The 20511-nt window shown below is 40.1% G+C and overlaps 1 gene segment (V, D, J or C); it reads right to left on the reverse strand.

The window, feature by feature from the left end:
- Positions 1-9168: 9168 nt before the first annotated feature.
- Positions 9169-10253, reverse strand: LOC128584916 (immunoglobulin lambda variable 10-54-like). The segment is given in 2 exon segments: positions 9169-10054; positions 10188-10253. Coding segments are annotated over 2 exon segments (447 nt in total).
- Between the last annotated feature and the right edge of the window lie 10258 nt (positions 10254-20511).

The following is a 20511-nucleotide window of genomic DNA, read 5'->3' on the forward strand; positions in this document are numbered from 1 at the left end:
ACATTGGCACCTTGAAAGGGAGGAGTTGCCCAGTTCATGTGGGGATATATAGGAAGTTACCTCCCTGGCTCGCCTGAGGAGACATTTAAGTAATCTGAAATAATAATAATAATTATTATTATTAATTATTAAAATTGCTTTGCTTATCAGTGTTACTGGGAGGGCTTCATTTGTTTCCATCTGTATAGATTTCACATTTCATAATTTGGGGTATCTCAAAACTTTTCATAATGACCCATATATAGGAGATTTATTTATGAAAACAAGTTTTTCTGGTTAATTATTAGTTATTGTTATTATACAGAGTCTCTGGTAGAGTGGGGTCCCTGGTGTCATAGCTCACAGCACCTCCAAACTCTTGGGTTCCTCTTGTGTCAGCCTCCTGAGTAGCTGGGACTACAGGTGCCTATCACCACACCCAGCTACTTTTTTTTTTGTTGTTTTGTTTTGTTTTAGGAGAGATGAGGTCTCTCTGCCCAGCCTGGTCTCAAACTCCTGGGCTCAAGCAATCTATCCCCCTCAGCCTCGCAGAGCGCTAGAATTAGAAGCATGAGCCACTGTGCCTGAGTCAAGTAACTTGAAATTCTTTTTAAAAAGGAGGTGATGGTTCTAGCAAAGCCAGTGTTTCAAACAAACCTTTATACGGCTAATGTTTGTCTTCACTGAACTTTGTGCATATACTGAAGCCAGGTATAAGGAGGCTAAAATTTAGTCTGTAAGTAAGTTGGCTCTAATATGATTTGTCTTTGGTAAAAATGGAAAAGTGAGGAGAAAAATAAATTATCAAAAATCCATTATCAAATCCTAGTCTTGTCCTTCTGTTTATAGAGTTTTTTTAATAACAAATTATCCCAAGTTTGGACTGAATACTACTTAGTTATTGTCTACAAAAGAAGAAAACATAAGAAAAGGTCAGAATTTACTTCATGATGTTTTTATTTGACTCCCTAATTAAAAACAATGCTTTTCCATTCTGATACCCAAATTCCTCTTTAATTGTCAGATAATTAATGCTATTATAATAATCTCTCATTTTACTTCTGTAAAAGAAGAAAAAAAAGTGTTATGATATCCTGAAAACTGGAGATGACTTAACAAAGCTTGCACAGCTTCCTCATCTGAAATCTCATGGGGCCCGGTTTGATTTCTATTACTGTTTTCTATTTTTATTCTATTTCTATTTCTATTTCTGTTACTCTACAGACAGACTGTTCCCCCTCTAGACCCAAGAAACATCACAGGAGGGAGAAGGGTTGGAAATCGTAAGGGCCAGTTTGAGAGATAGAATGGTCTTAGCAAAATGCTTATGTTCACAAAAATTGCTACATGTCTGTGACTACAAGCAATACTACAGTGTCTTGACACATACATGTAAGTTTGTAAACTTAATTTATAAACCTGTTTTTAACTTTTGGTTTTGAATTGCATTGCTTAAAAGTTTTCAAGGGGATAAGGAGTTCCTATGTTACTCCAATCCTGTTTGACACAAAAGGTTTAATTGACTGTAAGACTTTATGACTCTAAAGCTCTCCTTGTCCATCAGGGTCCCAGTGAGGGCCTACATGGCTTTAGGGCAAATGGGCAGTCCACACTGTCAGTGAGGGGAGAAAACAGAGTTCAGTCATCACTGCTGCCTCTGGTACGCTTTGGCCAAAATGGAAGACTGTGAACTGAAAATCTGGAACCAAATAGAACACCCGGAGGTGGAAGCAACATCTTACAGCCACCTAGTCTTTGGTAAACCAAACAAGAACATACACTGTAGGAAAGAATCCCTATTCAATAAATGATTCTGGGAGAACTAGATATTCACATGTAAAAGACTGAAACTGGACTCACACCTTTCTCCACTCACAAAAATTGAGTCAAGATGGATAAAATACCTAAATTTAAGGCATGAAATGATAAAAATACTCAAAGAAAGTAAGAGGAAAACACTGGAAGATATTGGCCTAGGGAAAGACTTTATGAAGAAGACTGCCATGGCAATTGCAACAACAACAAAAATAAACAAATGGGACTTAATTAAACCAAATAATTTCTGTATAGCTAAGGAGACAACAACCAAAGCAAATAGACAACCTATACTAAGGGAAAGGATGTTTGCATATTATGAATTGGACAAAAGCTTGATAAGTAGGATCTACAGAGAACTCAAATTAATAAACTTAAAAAGAGCCAACAATACCTTATATCACTGGGCAAGAGAGATAAATATAAACTTCTCTAAAGAAAACAAATGGCTAACAATTATATGAAAAAAATTCTCATTACCCCTAATTATTAGAAAAAAATCAAAACCACCCTGAGATAGCATCTAACCCCAGTGAGATTGGCCCACATCACAAAATTTCAAAACTGCTGATGCTGGTGTGGATGTGGAAAGAAGGGAACACTTTTACACTGCTGGTGGGACTGCAAACTAATGCAACCTTTTTGGAAGGAAGTTTTGAGAACCCTCAGAGAACTCAAGCTAGACCTCCCATTTGATCCTGCAATCTCATTACTGGGTATCTACCCAGAAGTAAAAAAAATCCTTTTACCGTAAGGACATTTTCACTAGACCATTTATCACAGTTCAATTTACAATTGAGAAAATGTGGAAACATCCTACATGGCCACCAACCCAGGAATGGATTAACAAGCTGTGGTATATGTATACCATGGAATACTATTCAGCCATTAAAAAAAATGGAGACTTGACATCCTTCGTATTAACCTGGATGGAAGTGGAAGACATTGTTCTTAGTAAAGCATCACAAGAATGGAGAAGCAAGAATCCTCTGTACTCCAGTCTGATATGAGGACAATAATGACCTAGTACACAGTGCGGGGTGGGGTAAGGGGAGGGCAGGGAGAGGGAACGAGGGAGAAGGTGGAGGGTCATGGTGTATGACACACCTTTTGGGAGAGGGACACAATATAAGAGGGACTTTACCTAACAAATGCAATCAATGTAACCTGGTTCTTTGCATCCACAATGAATCCCCAACAATAAAAGAAAAAGAAATCCTAAGCCCTCTGCTAACTGAACAGGCCCTCTTATTCACAAGCACTGCAGAAACACCTAAAAACTGAGTTCCTGGCCATGACAGAAAGAGAGAGAAGCACCATTATGTATGGGCACGATTCTAGTTCGTGAATAGTCATGACTCCCCTGTATCCTGTGGAATATGTTTATTCAACCACTCCTCCCAGTGTCAAATCCTGCTTTTTAGGTCTCTTCTGTGAAGCTATTGTTCCTGTGTTCCTGCCTGTGGCTGAGAGCCGTGTTTCACGCAGCTTCCCGGAATAGATACTGGGGGCTATAAAAAGCCCCTGTATTAGCAATAAAGTTCTCCTTTTTCCAAAATACAAACCACATTTTTTTTTTGGTTTGTTATCACTCCACACCCCTTCCTCAGATACAGTCAGGTTATGTGAAACATGAGCAGATTGACACAGAGCTATGTTTTCTTGATGCCTTTTCTTATGCTTTTTATTTCTTAGCTGAGAATTCTACCTTATCATTCCCTGAAAGCATATTTTATAGGAAGACCTTGCAGTGAATCTATCAAAAACTGGGAAATATTGATTTAGCCATATTAAGTATTTGAAAACACAAACTGAAAATAGAGTATTTCTTCACCTATTTAATATTTACTTAATTATTTTGTATCATTTTGTCCCTACTTACTTTATCCTTAAGTATTTCATTTTGATTCTATCATAAGTGATACGGTTTTATTTCATCATACTTGCTATTTTATTTTTAGCATACAGGATGCATCCACGTCTGTTGGTTGGAGTTGTCTTGTGAACCCAGATTGAATCTGGGCACGATGAGGTCCTCGAGTGCAGATCACGGCACTAGGAGCCCCTCATGGACTCTGGTGGGACATGGCTGTGATCAGCCTCTCTTGATTCCCCAAATGTCTCTACTGGGAAGATTTATTTTTTGTCTGTGAACAAGGGATATCTTCCCGGGAAAACATGAATGAGGTGAGAGAGTAAATGCATTGGCTCAGTCTGTCAGGAGAACAGAAGGGAAGAATATGGCCCTGCCAGGGCTGCTCTCCTGAGGACACTAGCTGTTCACACTAGATGTCACCCTGAGCTGGGCTTGTCAGGGCCACCAGCAGGGGTGACTGCAACAGGTCCAGAGAGCAGACAGGAAGTATTTGTCTCACTCCCACCTGGGTCTGGAGCACTGTGTTAACATTAGAATTGCTGTGCCATATCAGACAGTAATAGTCAGCCTCGTCCTCAGCCTGCAGCCCAGAGATGTGCAGGATCCCTGCATGGGCGGAGGCATCTTTGGATCCAGAGAAGTGGCTGGGGACTCCAGAGCCCTGGTGTTTACTTGAGTCTGAGACATAGCTTGGGAGATACCTGGGAGGGTTCCCTGGCTTCTGCTAGAACCAATATATTGCATAGTATCCCAGATTGAGGTCACTGCTCAGGGTGCAGGTGAGTCTGGCTGATGATCCCGGGGATGCAGAGAGGGAGGGTGGCTGAGTCAGCACAGGCTGGGAGAGGGAACCTGCGAACACAGATACCCATGGTGATGGGGCACAGACCAAGATTAAGAGTCTTGCTGGTCTGAACCAGAGGAGCTGGTAGCAGCCCAGGCACCTGCAGTCTGTCCTCACCTGTGCAATGGGACAGGAGCATGAAGAGGAGAGGAGTCCAGGCCATGGTGGACACAGACTCCTGAGGCCCTGGGGCAGCGCTGAGAGGCCTGGAGCTCTTTCATCTTCTCCACTGTCCAGAAGGAGGAGGGGCATTCACACTAACTTGTTTTGCCAACTGGAGGTCTCTGCCCCAGCCTGAGTACTATTTGACATTCGAGCTTAGTTTTTGGTCTGATGAGTGAAATTCACAGTTTGCCCCATGGGAGTGACAAGGAAGGAAGCAGCTGCTGTGACCTTCCACAGGCCTGTGAGCAGGAGAATCTGCCCACCCCATGGAGGACGCAGCTGCTGAGTCTGTTCCAGTGAGTGCAGGCTCCACTGCCCCAGCTCTGGGGAGTTTTGGGAATTGTGCAGCTGGGGGTGCTCCCTACCCACATGTGCTAGCAAGGCCTACAGTGGCCCCTGCTGCCACTGTCCAGACTTCAGTCTCTCAGGGGTGATATATGAGTGGGGTCACCTGAATTCAACCCCAGACTTAAAAATTGACACATAATTGTCCAGTGAAATTTACTCCTGAAATATAGGTTATTTTGATAATAATAAAGTCTTTAATAGAATACACCATATTATTACATCACAAAAAATATTATTGAATGAATGGATTTTGCAAGACTCTGGCCAATTTTAACAGCTATTCCTGATTTTAAAAAAAAGTAGTTAATGGTACAGAAACAGAAAAAAGAAATATGTTTATAATATGGTAATACACAGCTTCTTACTTGAGGGGAGACATTTCCACATAGATCAGGAAAATGTAAAGGTATCTCCAGCCCCTTAGTGCCCTCGTTTCTCAACATTGTTATGCAACTATTAGATGATAAAATTACACAAGGTAAATCAATGGTTTGACAACCAGGGGTGTCCAACCTTGTTTTTTTTCTGCTGTAAATTGGAAGAAAAAGAGTTGTTTGGGACCACACTAAAATGCAAAACACTAATGAAAGCTGATGAGAAAAAAAAAAAAGCTGATGAGAAAAAAAAATAAATAAAAAAGAAATAAAGCTCTGTGCTTAAGTTTTGCAATATTCAACACTGCAGAGAAGCAAAAAAAAGGTCTCAAATATTCTGCATGGTGCCCTAGGGCCACAAGCTGGACATTCCTGAGTGGGAAGCCTGGACCTGAGTGCATTTATGACCTTAGATATTTAGGGTTTTCTTCCAGAAGTGATAGTTCTATCTCTAATGAGCTAGAGCAGGTGAAATACAGTGAGAGTGGAGCAAAACACTTGGCAAAGACAACAGATAACATGTCTTAGAGCTTTTCCTGGGGCTCAGAGCAAAGAGTCACCTCTGAGGCTGTCATCCTGGTCTACATTGGGCCTCCTGCTCAGGGGGTAGTCCAGAGCACAGCACTCCTCACCTTATAGAGCTTCTTTATGGGATCTGGTGGCTCCAGACTGCATGAAAGTTACCAAATTCCCGAAGTTTCCTTTGCAGAAGGCTGTGAGCAAGTTACCAATACACTGAGACAGAGGGCCATGAGTCTGAGGACACAACACACATGTGGCTTGTGGGGCCAGAGGAAGAATGTAGGTCCTGTGTGACCTCAGGTCCCCTTCCTCTAAATGTCTAGCAAATGTTCCTTTTATAAATGACTGAGGGAGAAAGGCTCTAGGGCATGGTGAGACGCCTCAGAGATTTGTCTCCAGAATTTCCACTGTGAGCATTGTGATCACAGCTGTGTCCCATCTCCTGGCCAGGCTATAATTGGAGCAGAATGACTCCATCCACACGTATCCTGGGACTTAACCATCTGTAAGCCCTTCTTGGACCAGATTTGGGAAAAACCACTAAAGAGGAAAAATAGCTGTGACAAACAATCTAGTGCAAATGTCCTCATGATAAAATGATTTTTTTTCCTTCTAGGTAGGTGCTTAGTAATGGGATTGTGGAGTCAAATGAAAGTCAAACTATTTTGAGTTCTTTGAGGATTCTCTGTACTTCTTTCCAAAGAAGCTGTATTAGTTTGCAGTCCCACCAACAGTATAGAAGTGCTCCCTTCTCTCCACATCCATTTGCACTAGATTGTTTATTGCACACAATTTACAACTATAAAGATGTAGAAACAACCTAAATGCCTAAAAACCAAGGAATGGATTAATAAACTATAGCATATGTACACCACAGAATGCCACTCTGCCATAAAAATATGGAGACTTTACATCTTTCGAATTAACCTGGATGGAATTGAAACTCATTATTCTTAGTAAAGTATCACTAGAGTGGAAAAGTAAGTATCCAATGTACTCAATACTAATATGAAGCCAGTAGGCCAGTGGTTCTCAACCTTCTCTCGACCTTCCTAATGCCATGGGCCTTTAATATAGCTCCTGGGGGTCGCGACCCACAGATTGAGAACCGCTGCAGTAGACAAGCAAATATTCACATAAGAGACACACCCACCCAATTCAGTTGGGGGAAGAGGGAATGAGGGAGGAAGGAGAGGGGGGAGGGAGGGAGATTGACATGCTCTCACTTACTGGGCACAGTGTAAGGGGATAAGGCACAACTTCTGTGTGCAGGACATAAATACACTACAACATGGACTCTCCCTAACAAACCCAAACATTGTAACCTAATTGTTTATGCTCTCACATTAAACTGAAATATAAAAAAAAAAATCACAACAGGATAGCAAGTTATAATGCAGTTTATTTCTATTAAATTCTGAAGATCTTTTGTAAAACTAAAATTTGTTTCATTAAATAAGCTTAAGAAAATATCGGCCTTGGAAAATATTTTATGAGGAGAACCTCTGGGCAATTGAAGCAACACCAAAAAATACATTACTGGGATCTGATCAAACTAAATAGCTTTTGCACAGCCAAGAGCACAGAAAAGTAAAGCAAACAGAAAACCTTCAGAATGGGAGAAGATTTTTTACAGATTATGCTTCTGACAAAGGTCTGATAATTAGAATCCACAGAGAACTCAAACTTATCAACAAGAAAAGAAAAAGTAACCTCATTTCTATGTGGGCTTGAACAGAAACTTCTCTGATAAAGACAGGCGCATGGCCTACAAACACAGGGAAAAAATGCTCATCATCCTTAATCATCAGAGAAATGCAAATCAAAACCACTTTGAGATATCATCTAACTCCAGTAAGATTAGCCCATATCACAAAAATCCCAAAACTACAGATGTTGGTGTGGGTGTGGAGAGAAGGGAACACTTCTACACTGCTGGTGGGAATGCAAGCTAATATGACCTTTCCAGAAAGAAGTTTGGAGAATGTTCAAGGAACTAAAAGTAGACCTGCCATTTGATCCTGCAATTTCTCTACTAGGTATATACCCAGGTGATCAAAAAGCATTTTACAACAAAGACATTTGCACCAGAATGTTTATTGCAGACCAATTCATAATAGCCAAGACTTGAAAACAGCCCAAGTGTCCATCAACCCATGAATGGATTAACAAATTGTGGTATATGTACACCATGGAATAGTATGCAGCCATAAAAAGATGGAGACTTCACAACTTTTATGTTTACCTGGATGGAGCTGAAGTATATTCTTCTTAGTAAAGTATCTCAAGAATGGAAAAGAAAGTATCCAATGTACTCAATACTACTATGAAATCAATATATAATCCCCTACACATTCATATGAATGGTAAAACGTAACTATAGTCCAGAAAGTAGAAGGGAAGAGGAGAGAGAGGGGAGGAAAAAGGGGTGATGGGAGGAGGGAGAGCATTTGGGGGGACCTCACCTAATGTGCGTGATGCAGTGGTACATTTCAAAACTATTAAGAAATGAGCATAACGGTGATGGATGTGTTACTTAATTCAATGTAAGCATTTCACATTGTATATTAAACCAGTACACTGAAACGCATAAATACATCAATATACACAGTTATGATTTAAGAAAAAATATAAAATTATAAATAAATAAATAAATTTCACGTTTAAAAAATAAATAGTGAAAAACTAAATAAGCTTTAAAAATCTTTCAAAAAATAAGAAGACAAGGAGGCAATGTCTCAAATCTGAAGCAATGGAGTAGGAGTCAGACTCAGGAGCAGAAGGGGTAGTGGGCAGGGACTCACAGGTGGAGGAAAGTCACACGTCACACATCAGTGAGGACACGGTGGTCAACTTCCTTCCCCCCAGCTGAGTGGTTTACCAGCTGTCTGCACAGCACCCTCGTTCTCAGCACATCACACAGCGTCCCCTGCTGGCCACAGGGCCCACCTCCTCCACTCACTGTGACAGCTGTAAGTACGTAGGACACTGGTCTTTTCACATGGTACTTTCGTCCGGTGTCACAACCCAAGAAAAGAAGGAACCCTGATGATCTCACACTTAGATTTTCATCTCTGTGGAAAATGATTTTTGAATTATGATTTATTCTTTTTTTTTTCAAAACGGAGTCAAAATTGTTGTCAAACATACCCGGAATCTCCTACCTTGCCTGTTTCAGACACTGCTCATGATTGTCAGAGTGAAAGAGCACAATAAAAAGTGGGGACATTGTCTGCGTAGGGGATGGGGGTAGACAGGGAAGTGGGGGATGAGGATAGACAGGGAAGTGGGACTGCAGAAGCATCAATCAAGTGTGATGTTCATGTCCAGATCTATGGTGTAGGTCAAGGAATCCCCACTGAAGAGGATTTAGGGTGTTCTAATGAGAGGTGAGGACATGTGCCCAGACCACAAGGAGGGAGGTAGTTTCTGGTGACCCTGGTGAAGGGACTGGCAAGAGCAGAGAGATGGATAATCTGAGCATGGACTCCAGCAGCTCCAAACCGAGGACACAAGAAAAATCTGAGAAAACTTAGTTAAGCCTTATATTTCATTTTACCAAATACTAGGGCACATATACATTCATATGTGCAAATAGCCACATATATACTCAGTGGTGTTGCCTAACACAGGCTTGTTAATTACTAATTTTATTCATGTTAATATTTTTTACTGTCTTGAATAGTACACAATATTATGACTAGGAAGCCGTCATTTTTACAGGTCTAGTTTACACAATGCTCTGTGAGGTTCCCACGTGCTGAGTGATGCAAGGGGAGCCCATGAGTTTTTGTCTCACTTCCCCACTGGCCTGAAGCACCGTGCAAACCATTGAGCTCTTGTCCCATGCTGTACAGAAATAGTCAGCCTCGTCCTCATTCTGGAGTCCAGAGATGGTCAGGGAAGCGACATTTCCTGACCTGGACCCCGTGAACCTCTCTGAGATCCCTGGGGGTCGGTTGTGCACCCTGTCCACCAGGAGTTTGGGGGACTGACCTGGGTGCTGCTGCAGCCAAACCGCTCCCTCATTACCAACATTATTGCCGTTCCCAGTGCAGGTGAGTGTCACTGTCTGTCCCAGGCCCATGGACACCGATGGGGGCTGAGTCAGCCCTGCCTGGGCCAGAGACACTGTAAGGGGGACAGAGAGGACAGTGAGAGCAGAATCACAGACCGCTGTGAGTGAGAGTGAGGGGAGTGGAGCAGAGCTGGGTGAGGATCCCATAGCTCCCTTTCCCACACCCACTGTAAGGTGCACCCTCACCTGTATGACATGTGAGGAGGGTGAGGAGCAGAGGAGCCCAGGGCATGGTGCAGACTCAAGTTCTGCTCCCTGAAGTTCTAGTTTGGAGACTAAACTCTACTAATTCTCCTTATATTTCCCACTGTCTTCATGGGGGTGGAGCCACTACATTCAAATACGACTTTGCTTTCTGTCTGTTCCTGGGCCACCTGCCTGGGTACTCACAGGACAGCAGGAGAAAGAGTAAATGAGATCAGCTGGCCCCATGGCTGGAGGTGGACTGACTCATGGTCCTGCAGGTCAGTGCTGTGGCCCAAATCTAACACAGTGAACGCGGTGATGGCTGAACTCCCCTGCAGGCCCTCAGAGGTTTCCCAGGTGGGTGGGGCCATCTCAGAAATGTCCCCCACTGCTCCTCACTGTCTCCAGATCCCAAACCCTACTTGTCTTTCTGACACATCTGGGCATTCCAGATGTGAAGAATTAGAGGAACACTGAGTGTCCTGACCCTCTTTTCTGAAGTGTTCACGATGTTGGTGAAAGATACAGGGAAGCTGGGAATTCTCAGTATACTGAGTGCCAGGCTAAGTGATTCCCTTGCCTGCAAAGAGCTAGTCTTTCACCTGAATCAGCATCACGTTATGTCATTACTTTACTGAGATCATCTGTTACATCTCCAAAAATGAAGAATATTTTATGTTTCCATTTTGGGGAGTTCAATCACATTTATTAACAGCACTCTCATGGTCAGCCTCTGAAAGTTCTCTATGTTGTTATTTAACTTATTTTTTAACCACCATATATGTCTCTTTGTTTGAGGCCCTCCCATTCAAGTGTAAATAATATTCCTGTCTACTTTCCCAACTGCCCATTATACACATACAACTTTGCAAATGTTACAAAGTGAGTTTGTGTTTTACAATAAACAACTTACTTTCTTTTCTTTAGAAATTTTGCTTTTTATTTAGTGGATTTTTTTCTTTTTAAACTGATAATTATGCTTTGAATTTCATGCATTTTATATGAAATTATTTTATTACTTCCAATTGGTTAGCATCCCCCCTACTGTGTGTTGGTTATAAATTCCCCTTGTGTTAGACAACAAGCTTGCATCCAACACTTTGCTCACAGTAAGGATCTTCTTGTAAACATTTCCCTCTGTCTCTGTACAGGGTAGACACCTGCGCGGCATGTGCAAACACACTTATTTTTTGTGTGTGCTGAGGAACTTTCTTCCAGATGGCTGAACATGTTTATGCCCCCACACTTGACAGTTTGTGATTTCCCACAGTCTCACTGGCATTTTATTATATTTTACATTTTATGTATTTATTGTTCTTTTTTAAAATTTCAGATTAATATGAGGGTACAAATGTTTAGGTTACATTGTTTTCATTTCTAAGGAAAAGTTCAAGTTGTAGTTGGGCCCTTCACCCAGGGGTGTGCTGAACACCCTCACAATGTGCACATTAGTTGAGATCCCACCAGTTGCCCCCTCTTGCCCCTCTCCCTACTCATACTCTGAGGGCTCCATCCGACATTCAGTATGTCAGGTCTTCCTTGTCCAGCTAGCAGAAGTACAATGGGGCTAGTGGGTCCACAAATCTGGAGTTTGGGGGCAAGCACCAGTAAGAGCTGGTACCAACACAAATGATAAGATGCAAATGTTGCTGCTTCTCCCAAAGCAGGAGATAGTGACTTCCTGATCCACAGACTCCAGCAATAAGAATGGTACATGTCCAGGATCCTGAAAGTGCATTGACTCAATGATAGAAAGTCTGGGGCCCAACACACCAGCCATGCTGGGCACCCAGAAGGAAATAAACCACCATGTTTTCTTCTAGGGATTCTCCCCTCACCCCAAATCCAGTCATCTGTGCAGAGAGTGGTGAGGAGGAGGAAAAAGGCCAGGCCATGGTGGAGAATCTCCAGACATCTGCTTCCCAAGACCATCAGCTGAGACAGAGATGCCCAAATCTTTATCCTTCCCCTCATTCTGGTAGAGGAGGGAGCCCATCGTTAAAATTATTTTTTCACCTGATTCTCCAAGCCCCTTCCTGAGACATGACTGATTCTGGGTCCCTCTGCCTTGGAGTTTGGTTGTGGAGGGTGTAAGTCTGGTGAACTTCTGATGTGGGCATCCTTAGGGATTTGGGAGGAAGGATCCACTGGGCACCAGGGAGCGCTTAGCATAGGGCACCAACCAAAGAACCCCAGCTGCGGCCTCACCATATGTATCAGACAGTCCCACAGCGCCTCCTGCTGGCTGTCCGTGGTCCAGCATCGTGTCTGAAAGGCACTGTCAGCATCCTGGGCTGTGCCATTGCCTCTGTGATGGGTACTACCTGACAGTTGCCTTTACCACACCCCTCGTCTTCACAAAGTACACCCAGGGCCCTCTCAAGGCTCCAACTTCCTCACCACAACTCATCTCTTACCTTCATAGAGTGCTCTCCTCACTATTTGGACTTACTGAGTGATCCTTGTTTATGTGAGGAGTGAACATTCAGCACAGCAAAAGGACAAAGGACCCAAAGAACAGCCGCAGGCTCAATGCGTAGAATTCTTGAGAAGCTCTATGTTTCTCTGAACCCAATTTCCACGGACTTGGTATCAGGTCCCTTAAATCTCCCATTTATTCCTCTCATGCCCACCTAGGTGTGGATTAGGTAGGTCCCACGGTAGATCAGAAAACAGCCCTGGATCCCAGCTTCTCTGCTTCAGTCTGAGAGAGCATCATGCTCACCCAGGATCCTAGAGGGAGGCAGACACATCTGTGCCCCCAAAAGCAGACCAGAAAATCAACAAGGCTCAGCAGATGCTGAAATGGCCCCAACATTCATGTCTACCCCTTCTCAGCTGTGACTTTACCTCAGTCCTGTAGCTGATATATATATGTAGATATATAGATATATTTTTTTTTGTAGAGACAGAGTCTCACTTTATCGCCCTCGGTAGAGTGCCGTGGCATCACACAGCTCACAGCAACCTCCAACTCCTGGGCTTAAGCGATTCTCTTGCCTCAGCCTCCTGAGTAGCTGGGACTACAGGTGCCCGCCACAACACCCGGATATTTTTTGTTGTAGTTCAGCCAGGGCCGGGTTTCAATCCGCCACCCTCGGTATACGGGGCTGGCACCTTACCAAATGAGCCACAGGTGCTGCCCCCTATCGCTGATCTTAAACTGTCCGTGTAAATCAGCTCCAGATTCTCTTGCCTGTACTCTGAGATCAGGCCTGTCCTCCCAGGGGCCAACTAGGAGACACACCCATCTGTGACCCCAGAGTCAGGCTTGAAGATGTCAGTCTTGGCTGTAAATATTGAAGCATCCCTGTAACTCGGTTCCAGTCCCTCCCAGCCAGGGTCTAGGGCTGCACTGCCTGCCTAGGGATCTACTCAGTGGACATTAGGAGACTTACACAGGCCAAGAGGAAGCCAAGCTGTCCCACACACCTGATAATAGGCTTTCTACCTGTGGAAACCAAAGAGGATCCTCATCACTGCCCCAGCTCTCTGGACCAAAGTCCAGGATACAGTCCAGTCCACCCATGGACTAAACGGATTCTATGCTGACTAAGACTTCAGATAAGTGTCTTCCCCATCCCCTACTATGGTCTCTACATCAGCCATGTGACCCAGATCCAACCTCATTCAACTATGATCCCACAAACAATTCCATTATCCCAGAGACCAAACAGAAGAAGGCATTAATGTGCCGAAACTGAAAGTATATTATCTATCTAATAGTATTTTTCCTCTTGTTCTTCTCATCCTTTAGAAACCACCTTTGTAATTTATGTTTCTGTGATTTTGGCTATCCTGGGTACTTCCTATGTGTGCAATTGTAAAATCTTGCTTAGCATAATGCCCTCCAGGTTTATTCATGTTGTGGCCTGTGACAATATTTCCTCCTTTGCAATGTGCATAACTTTTCTTATATTCATATAACTCATTTTTTTTACCCATTCACTTCAATCAGCATTTCAATTGTTTCTACCTCTTGGTTTTTGTGAATAAATGATATAATCAACATAGATGTGTAAAGATCTCTTTGAGATTCTGCTTTGAATTATTTTGGATATATGCCCACAAGTGGGAACTAATGAGATTTTTAATTTTGAATTTTGGCTCCTGGAATACAGAAAGAATCTTATTTTATACTCTGTGTCCATAACTCCAACTTGAGCCCGTGTTGTTCTATTTTTCTTACCTGTTCTTTTCTTTTTGTCTATGTCTTAATCTGTCATATACGGATATATTTTTGCTGAGTATTATATATTCTGTTTGTTACATTTTTAAGATTGTTTGAGATCTTGAATGATGTTATTCTGAAAAGAGGCCATATATTTGCTTCAGGCAGGTGATTGTGAAACATTAACAATAATTGTTAAAAGAGACAAAGATGTTCATTATTTAATGATGAAGAGGTCAATTCATCAAGAGGACATAAAAATTATAAGTATGAACATACCTAACAGCAGAATGCCTACATAAATAAAGAAAATATTAATCAACATGAAGGAATAAACAGATAGCAATATAATACTAGCAGGGGACTCCAATATTCAACATTCAATCACCACACAGAATATTAATACGGGAATACTGAACTTGAACAGCACTTTATACCAAATGAACCAAATAGACATACAGGGTGTAGACAAGTTTGTGTGCAATTTACAATAGTTGTAACTTCAAATTGCACATGAATTTTATATCCACTCTGTATATGGAAATTTGTATCCAACAGCAGGTGGTGAATGTACATTTTTTTCCCTAGTACATATAAAAACATTCTTTAGAGTAGACCATTTAAGGTCATACAGCAAACCTTAAGAAATTCAAGAAAATTTAAATAATATCTAGTAGTGTTTATCACCACAAAGGAATGAAGCTAGAAATCAGTAACTGGAGGAATCTTGAATAATTCACACATGTGTGGAAGTTAAACAGAATGCTTCTGAACATCCAACTGGTCAAAGGAAAGGTCAAAAGGGAAAATTTAAAATATCTTGACACAAATGACAACAGAAACACAACATAACAAAATTTATAGGATTCAGCAATAGCAGCTGTAAAGGAGAATTTTATAGAAATTAAAAAGAAGATGTCTTGGTGCTCATAGCTCAATGGTTAGGGTGCCAGGTATGTACACTGAGGCAGGTGGGTTCGAACCTGGCCCATGCCTGCTAAACAACAATGACAACTGCACCAAAAATTAGTCAGGCACTGTGGCAGGCATCTGTAGTCCCAGCCTTTTGGAAGGGTGAGGCAAGAGAATCTTTTAAGCCTAAGAATTAGAAGTTGCTGTGACAGCCAAGCACTCTAGTGAGGGTAACATAGTGAGACTGTAACTCAAAAAACAAAACAAAACAAACAAACAAATGAACAGTCTAACATTATGCCTCAAGGATCTAGAAAAAGAAAGCTATATTAAGCTCAAAGTTAGCAGAAAGAAGGAAGCAATGAAGATCAGAATACAAATGCACCAAATAGAGAACAGAAAAAACAGTGGGAAAAATGTGAATAAAACTAAATGTTCTTTTGAGAAAAAATTGGCTAAACTCTATGTAGGCTAAAAAAAAAAAAAAGAAAGAAAATAATCAAATAAGTAAAATTAGAAATGATAGTGGATCCATTACAACAGATGTCTCAAATATTAAACAAAACCATAAATAAACTATTATGAATAGCTATATGACAACAAATTAGATAACCTAGACAAAAAACTAGATAAATTCTATTATAATATACCATGATTCAATCGCAAAGAAATACAAAGCTTAAATATAGGAGTAGTAAATAAAGTGATTTGGAGAAGTAATTTTAAATCTTTCCAAAAGGACAAGGCAAGCTTCAGATGGTCTCACCACTGAATTATTCTAAATACTAATAGAAGATTTATCACTAATACTTTTTAAGCTCTTTCAAAAAATAGAATAGAACAAGAGGGAATACTTCATAGCACCTTTATTAGGGTCAGTATCACCTTGATACTTAAGACAAAGACACCACAAGAAAAGAAAACCAGAGGCCAATATCTCTGATAAATATTTATGCAAAAGTTGGGCGGCGCCTGTGGCTCAGTCCATAGGGCGCCAGCCCCATATACCGAGGGTGGCGGGTTCAAACCCGGCCCCGGCCAAACTGCAACCAAAAAAAAAATAGCTGGGCGTTGTGGCGGGCACCTGTAGTCCCAGCTACTCGGGAGGCTGAGGCAAGAGAATCGCTTAAGCCCAGGAGTTGGAGGTTGCTGTGAGCTGTGTGAGGCCACGCCACTCTACCGAGGGCCATAAAGTGAGACTCTGTCTCTACAAAAAAAAAAAAAAAAAATTTATGCAAAAGTCTATAATAAGATTTTAGCAAAAATTCAACAATATATCAAAAAGATTATACATCATGACCATGTGGAATTTATCCCTGTCAAGCAAAGCTTAACACATGCAAACCAAGCATTGTTAAATCACATTGACAGAATAGATAGACAACACATGATCATCTCAACTGATGCAGAAAAACATATGACAAATTTCAGCATCTTTTCTTGATGCAAAAAAGTCTGAATGCCTAAATATAGAAAGAAATGTCTCAAAAATAATAGAGTCTATTTATGAAAAAAACAACAGCTAACATCACAATTAACAGGAAACAACTGAAAGATTTCTTCACTAAGAAACCTTCACTAAGATATGGGACCAGGCAGGCATGCCCACTCTCACCATGTTTATTCAACAAAGTACTGTCAGTACCAGTAAGAGTAGTCAGAAAATAAAGGGAAATAAGAAACCATCTATATCTGAAGAGAAGAAGTAAATTACCTTTATTTGTAGATGACGTGATTCTATATATGTAGAAACTCTGAAAACTCTATCAAAAAACCTGTTAGAACTAATAAATAAATTAAATAAAGTTGCAGGATACGAAACCAACATGCAAAACTCATCTCTACACACAAATAACAACCTAGACAAAAAAGAAATCAAGAAAACACCAAAAAATGATAGTACCAAAAAAAATAAATAAATTTGACCAAGGTGGTGAAAGATTGCACACTGAAAACAGTAAAATACAGATGAAAGAAGGCTGGGTGTGGTGGTTCATGTCTGTAATCCCGTAAATTTGTGAGACTTAACACATGTCAAAGAACTAGAAAAATAAGAACAAACCAATTCCAAATTTAGCAGAAGAAAAGAAATAATAAAGATCAGAGGAGAACTATATTAGATACAGAACAAAAAACAAACAATACAAAGGATCAACAAAATAAAAGGTTGTTTCTTCAAAAAGACAAACAAAAATGAAAAATCAATAGCTAGACTATCAACAAAAAAATTAGAGGCAAGATTCAAACAAACAAAACAAGAAATAAAGAAGGATACATTACAACTGATACTACAGAAATGTAAAAGGTCATCAGAGACTATTATGGACAATCATGTGTGTACACTCACAAACTGGAAAATCTAAAGGAAATGCATAGATTCCTAGACACATACCTATAACCTTTTGAGATTAAAATAGAAAGAAAAGAAATGAACAGATCAATAATGAGTAGTGAGATTGAAACAGGAATAAAATTCCAAATTAAAAAAATAAAAAAGAGCGAAGTGCCACCTGTATTCACACCTGAATTCTACCAGACATATTATGAATAACTGGTTCCAATGCCTCTAAAACTGTTTCAGAAATTGAGGAGGATAAAATTCTCCCTAAATCATCCCTACTAGGTCAGTATCACCCTGATACCAAAATGGGACAAGGACAAAACAGCAACAACAAAAAAGAAAATTACACAGCAAAATCCCTGATGAACATAGACACAAAAATCTTCAACAACATACTAGCAAACCCAGTAAACCATGAATAAGTGGGTCATATACCAGAACACAAAGGTGGCTCAACGTATAGAAATCAATGAATGTGATATATTGTGTAAACAGATTTAAGGGCAAAAAACATTTTATTATATGCAGAAAAAATAATTTTATATAATCTAGTGTGCCTTCATAGTTAAAACACTAAACAAACTAGGCATAGAAGCAATAATGGCCATATACCAGAGACTCACAGCAAATGTCACACTAAATGGAGAAAAATTGAAAGCATTCCTTCAAAGAACTATAACAGGACAAAGATGCCCACTTTCACCACTCCTATTCAGCATAGTATTGGAAGTCCCGCCCAGTTCAGTTAAGTCAAAGGGAAAATAACAAAAAATAATGCATCCAGGTTGGAAAAGAGGAAATCAAATCACCTTTATTCACTGATATGATCATTTATCTACAAAATCCTAAAAACTAACACAAAAAATTCTGGATTTGATAAATGAATTCAGTAAAATTTCAGGATGCAAAATCAACATACAGAAATAAGTAGTGTTCCTATACACCAATAACGATCCAGCTAATAATAAAATCAAGAAGGCAAACCATTTACAATAGTGACAAAAACTAAAACTACAAAAGAAGTGATGTATCTTTGAAAGGAAAACTATAAAATACTGATAACAAAAATTGTAGATAACACAACCAAATGGAAAAACATCTCAAGCTCAATAATTGGAAGAATTAATATTATTAAAGTAATCAATGCAATCTCTGTCAAGACACCATGGTAATTTTTGCAGAATTAGAAAAAATGGTAAAGTTCACATATAACCAAGAGGATCCTTAATATCCAAAACAATCCCCAGCAAAAAGGGCAAAGCTGGAGGCATCTTATTATCTGACTTCAAATTATACTACAGGGCTATAGTAATGAAAACAGCATGGCACTTATATAAAAATGAACACAGATCAGTAGAAAAGAGGAAAGAATCCAAAAACAAAGCCACATATAACCAACTAATTCTTCACAAAGTTGCCAGGAACATACAATGGTGAAAAGACACCCTTTTTAATAAATTGTTCTGGAAATTAGCTTGTCCTATGCATAAAAATGGAATGGGGCCCCTATCTCTCACCACCTAAAAAATCTACTCAAGGTAGATTACAGACTTGGATGTAACATCTGAAACTATAAAAAATATTAGAAGATAACCCATAATAAACTGTTCTGGACACTGGTCTAGGCAAAGAATTCTTAACTATGACTTCAAAAGCACAAGCAAATGAGACTTAATTAAACTTTCAACAATAGAAAAATGAGGCTTAATTAAACTAAAAAGCTTCTGCAAAGCAAAAGAAGTAACCAACAACAGAGTGAATAAACAACTCACGAAATGGGAGAAAATCTTTGCAAACTATATATCCAACAGGGCACTAATACACAGAATTTACAAGGAGCTCAAACAATTCAGACATAACAACCACCGAAAACCCAAGTAATGCCATTACAATTGGGCTAGGAATATGAATATAAAATTTTCAAAAGAAGACAAAAACACATATAAGAATGTCCAACATCTCTACTCATCAGAGAGATACAAATTAAAACCACAGTGAGATATTTTATACCAATCAGAAGGGCTACTATTAAAAAGATTAGAAAAAACAACAAATGTTGATGAGGATGCAGAGAAAAGAAAATTCTTATACCCTCTTGTTGAGAATATAAACTAGGACAACTTCCATGGAAAACAGTAGGGATATTTATCAAAGAACTGAAATTAGAAGGACCCTAATTGCCATACAGTCCAGCCATCCTGCTACCAGTTATGTACTCAAGAGAGAAAAAATAATCTTATCAGAAAGATACCTGTGCTTGTACTTTTATCACAGCATTGTTCACAATGGCAAAGATAAGTAATCAACCTAAGTGTTCATCAACAGAAGACAGGGTAAATAAAATGCAGTGGAATACAGGCAGTCCCCAAGTTACAAACATCTGACTGATGTATGACTCAACAATTAGGAAGAGAGGCCATTACAGGTGATAGGTAAATATACCCGTTCCCACTGATATACAAATTCAACTTAAAAACAAACCTATAGTATCTATCTCATTTCTAACCCGGGGACTGCCTGTATTATTTGCTATAAAAATAACCATGAGGTAATATATCTTGCTGCAACGCAGGTGGAATCTGAGAATGCTATCTTAAGTGAAACAACTCAGATGTGGAAAGATAAATATGACATGTTCTCACTTAGGACTGGGAATTAAATAGTGTTCATGCATGGAAATGGAGTGTGAAATGATGGGCAGGGGACTCACAGGAGGGCTAGGTGGGAGGGGGGGTGTGATAGGAGGTTGCCTGATGAGCACATTGTGTGTGGCTACCCTGTGGATACACTGAAGGCCCCAACTTACTACAGAGAAGTATAGCAATGTAGAAAAATTACATGGGTATTAAAATATAAAAAATGGTGAAACCCTTCGTTAGTCTAGTTACACAGTGCCCATC

Source organism: Nycticebus coucang, chromosome 4 (genome assembly GCF_027406575.1).
Source record: "Nycticebus coucang isolate mNycCou1 chromosome 4, mNycCou1.pri, whole genome shotgun sequence".
NCBI lineage: Eukaryota > Metazoa > Chordata > Mammalia > Primates > Lorisidae > Nycticebus > Nycticebus coucang.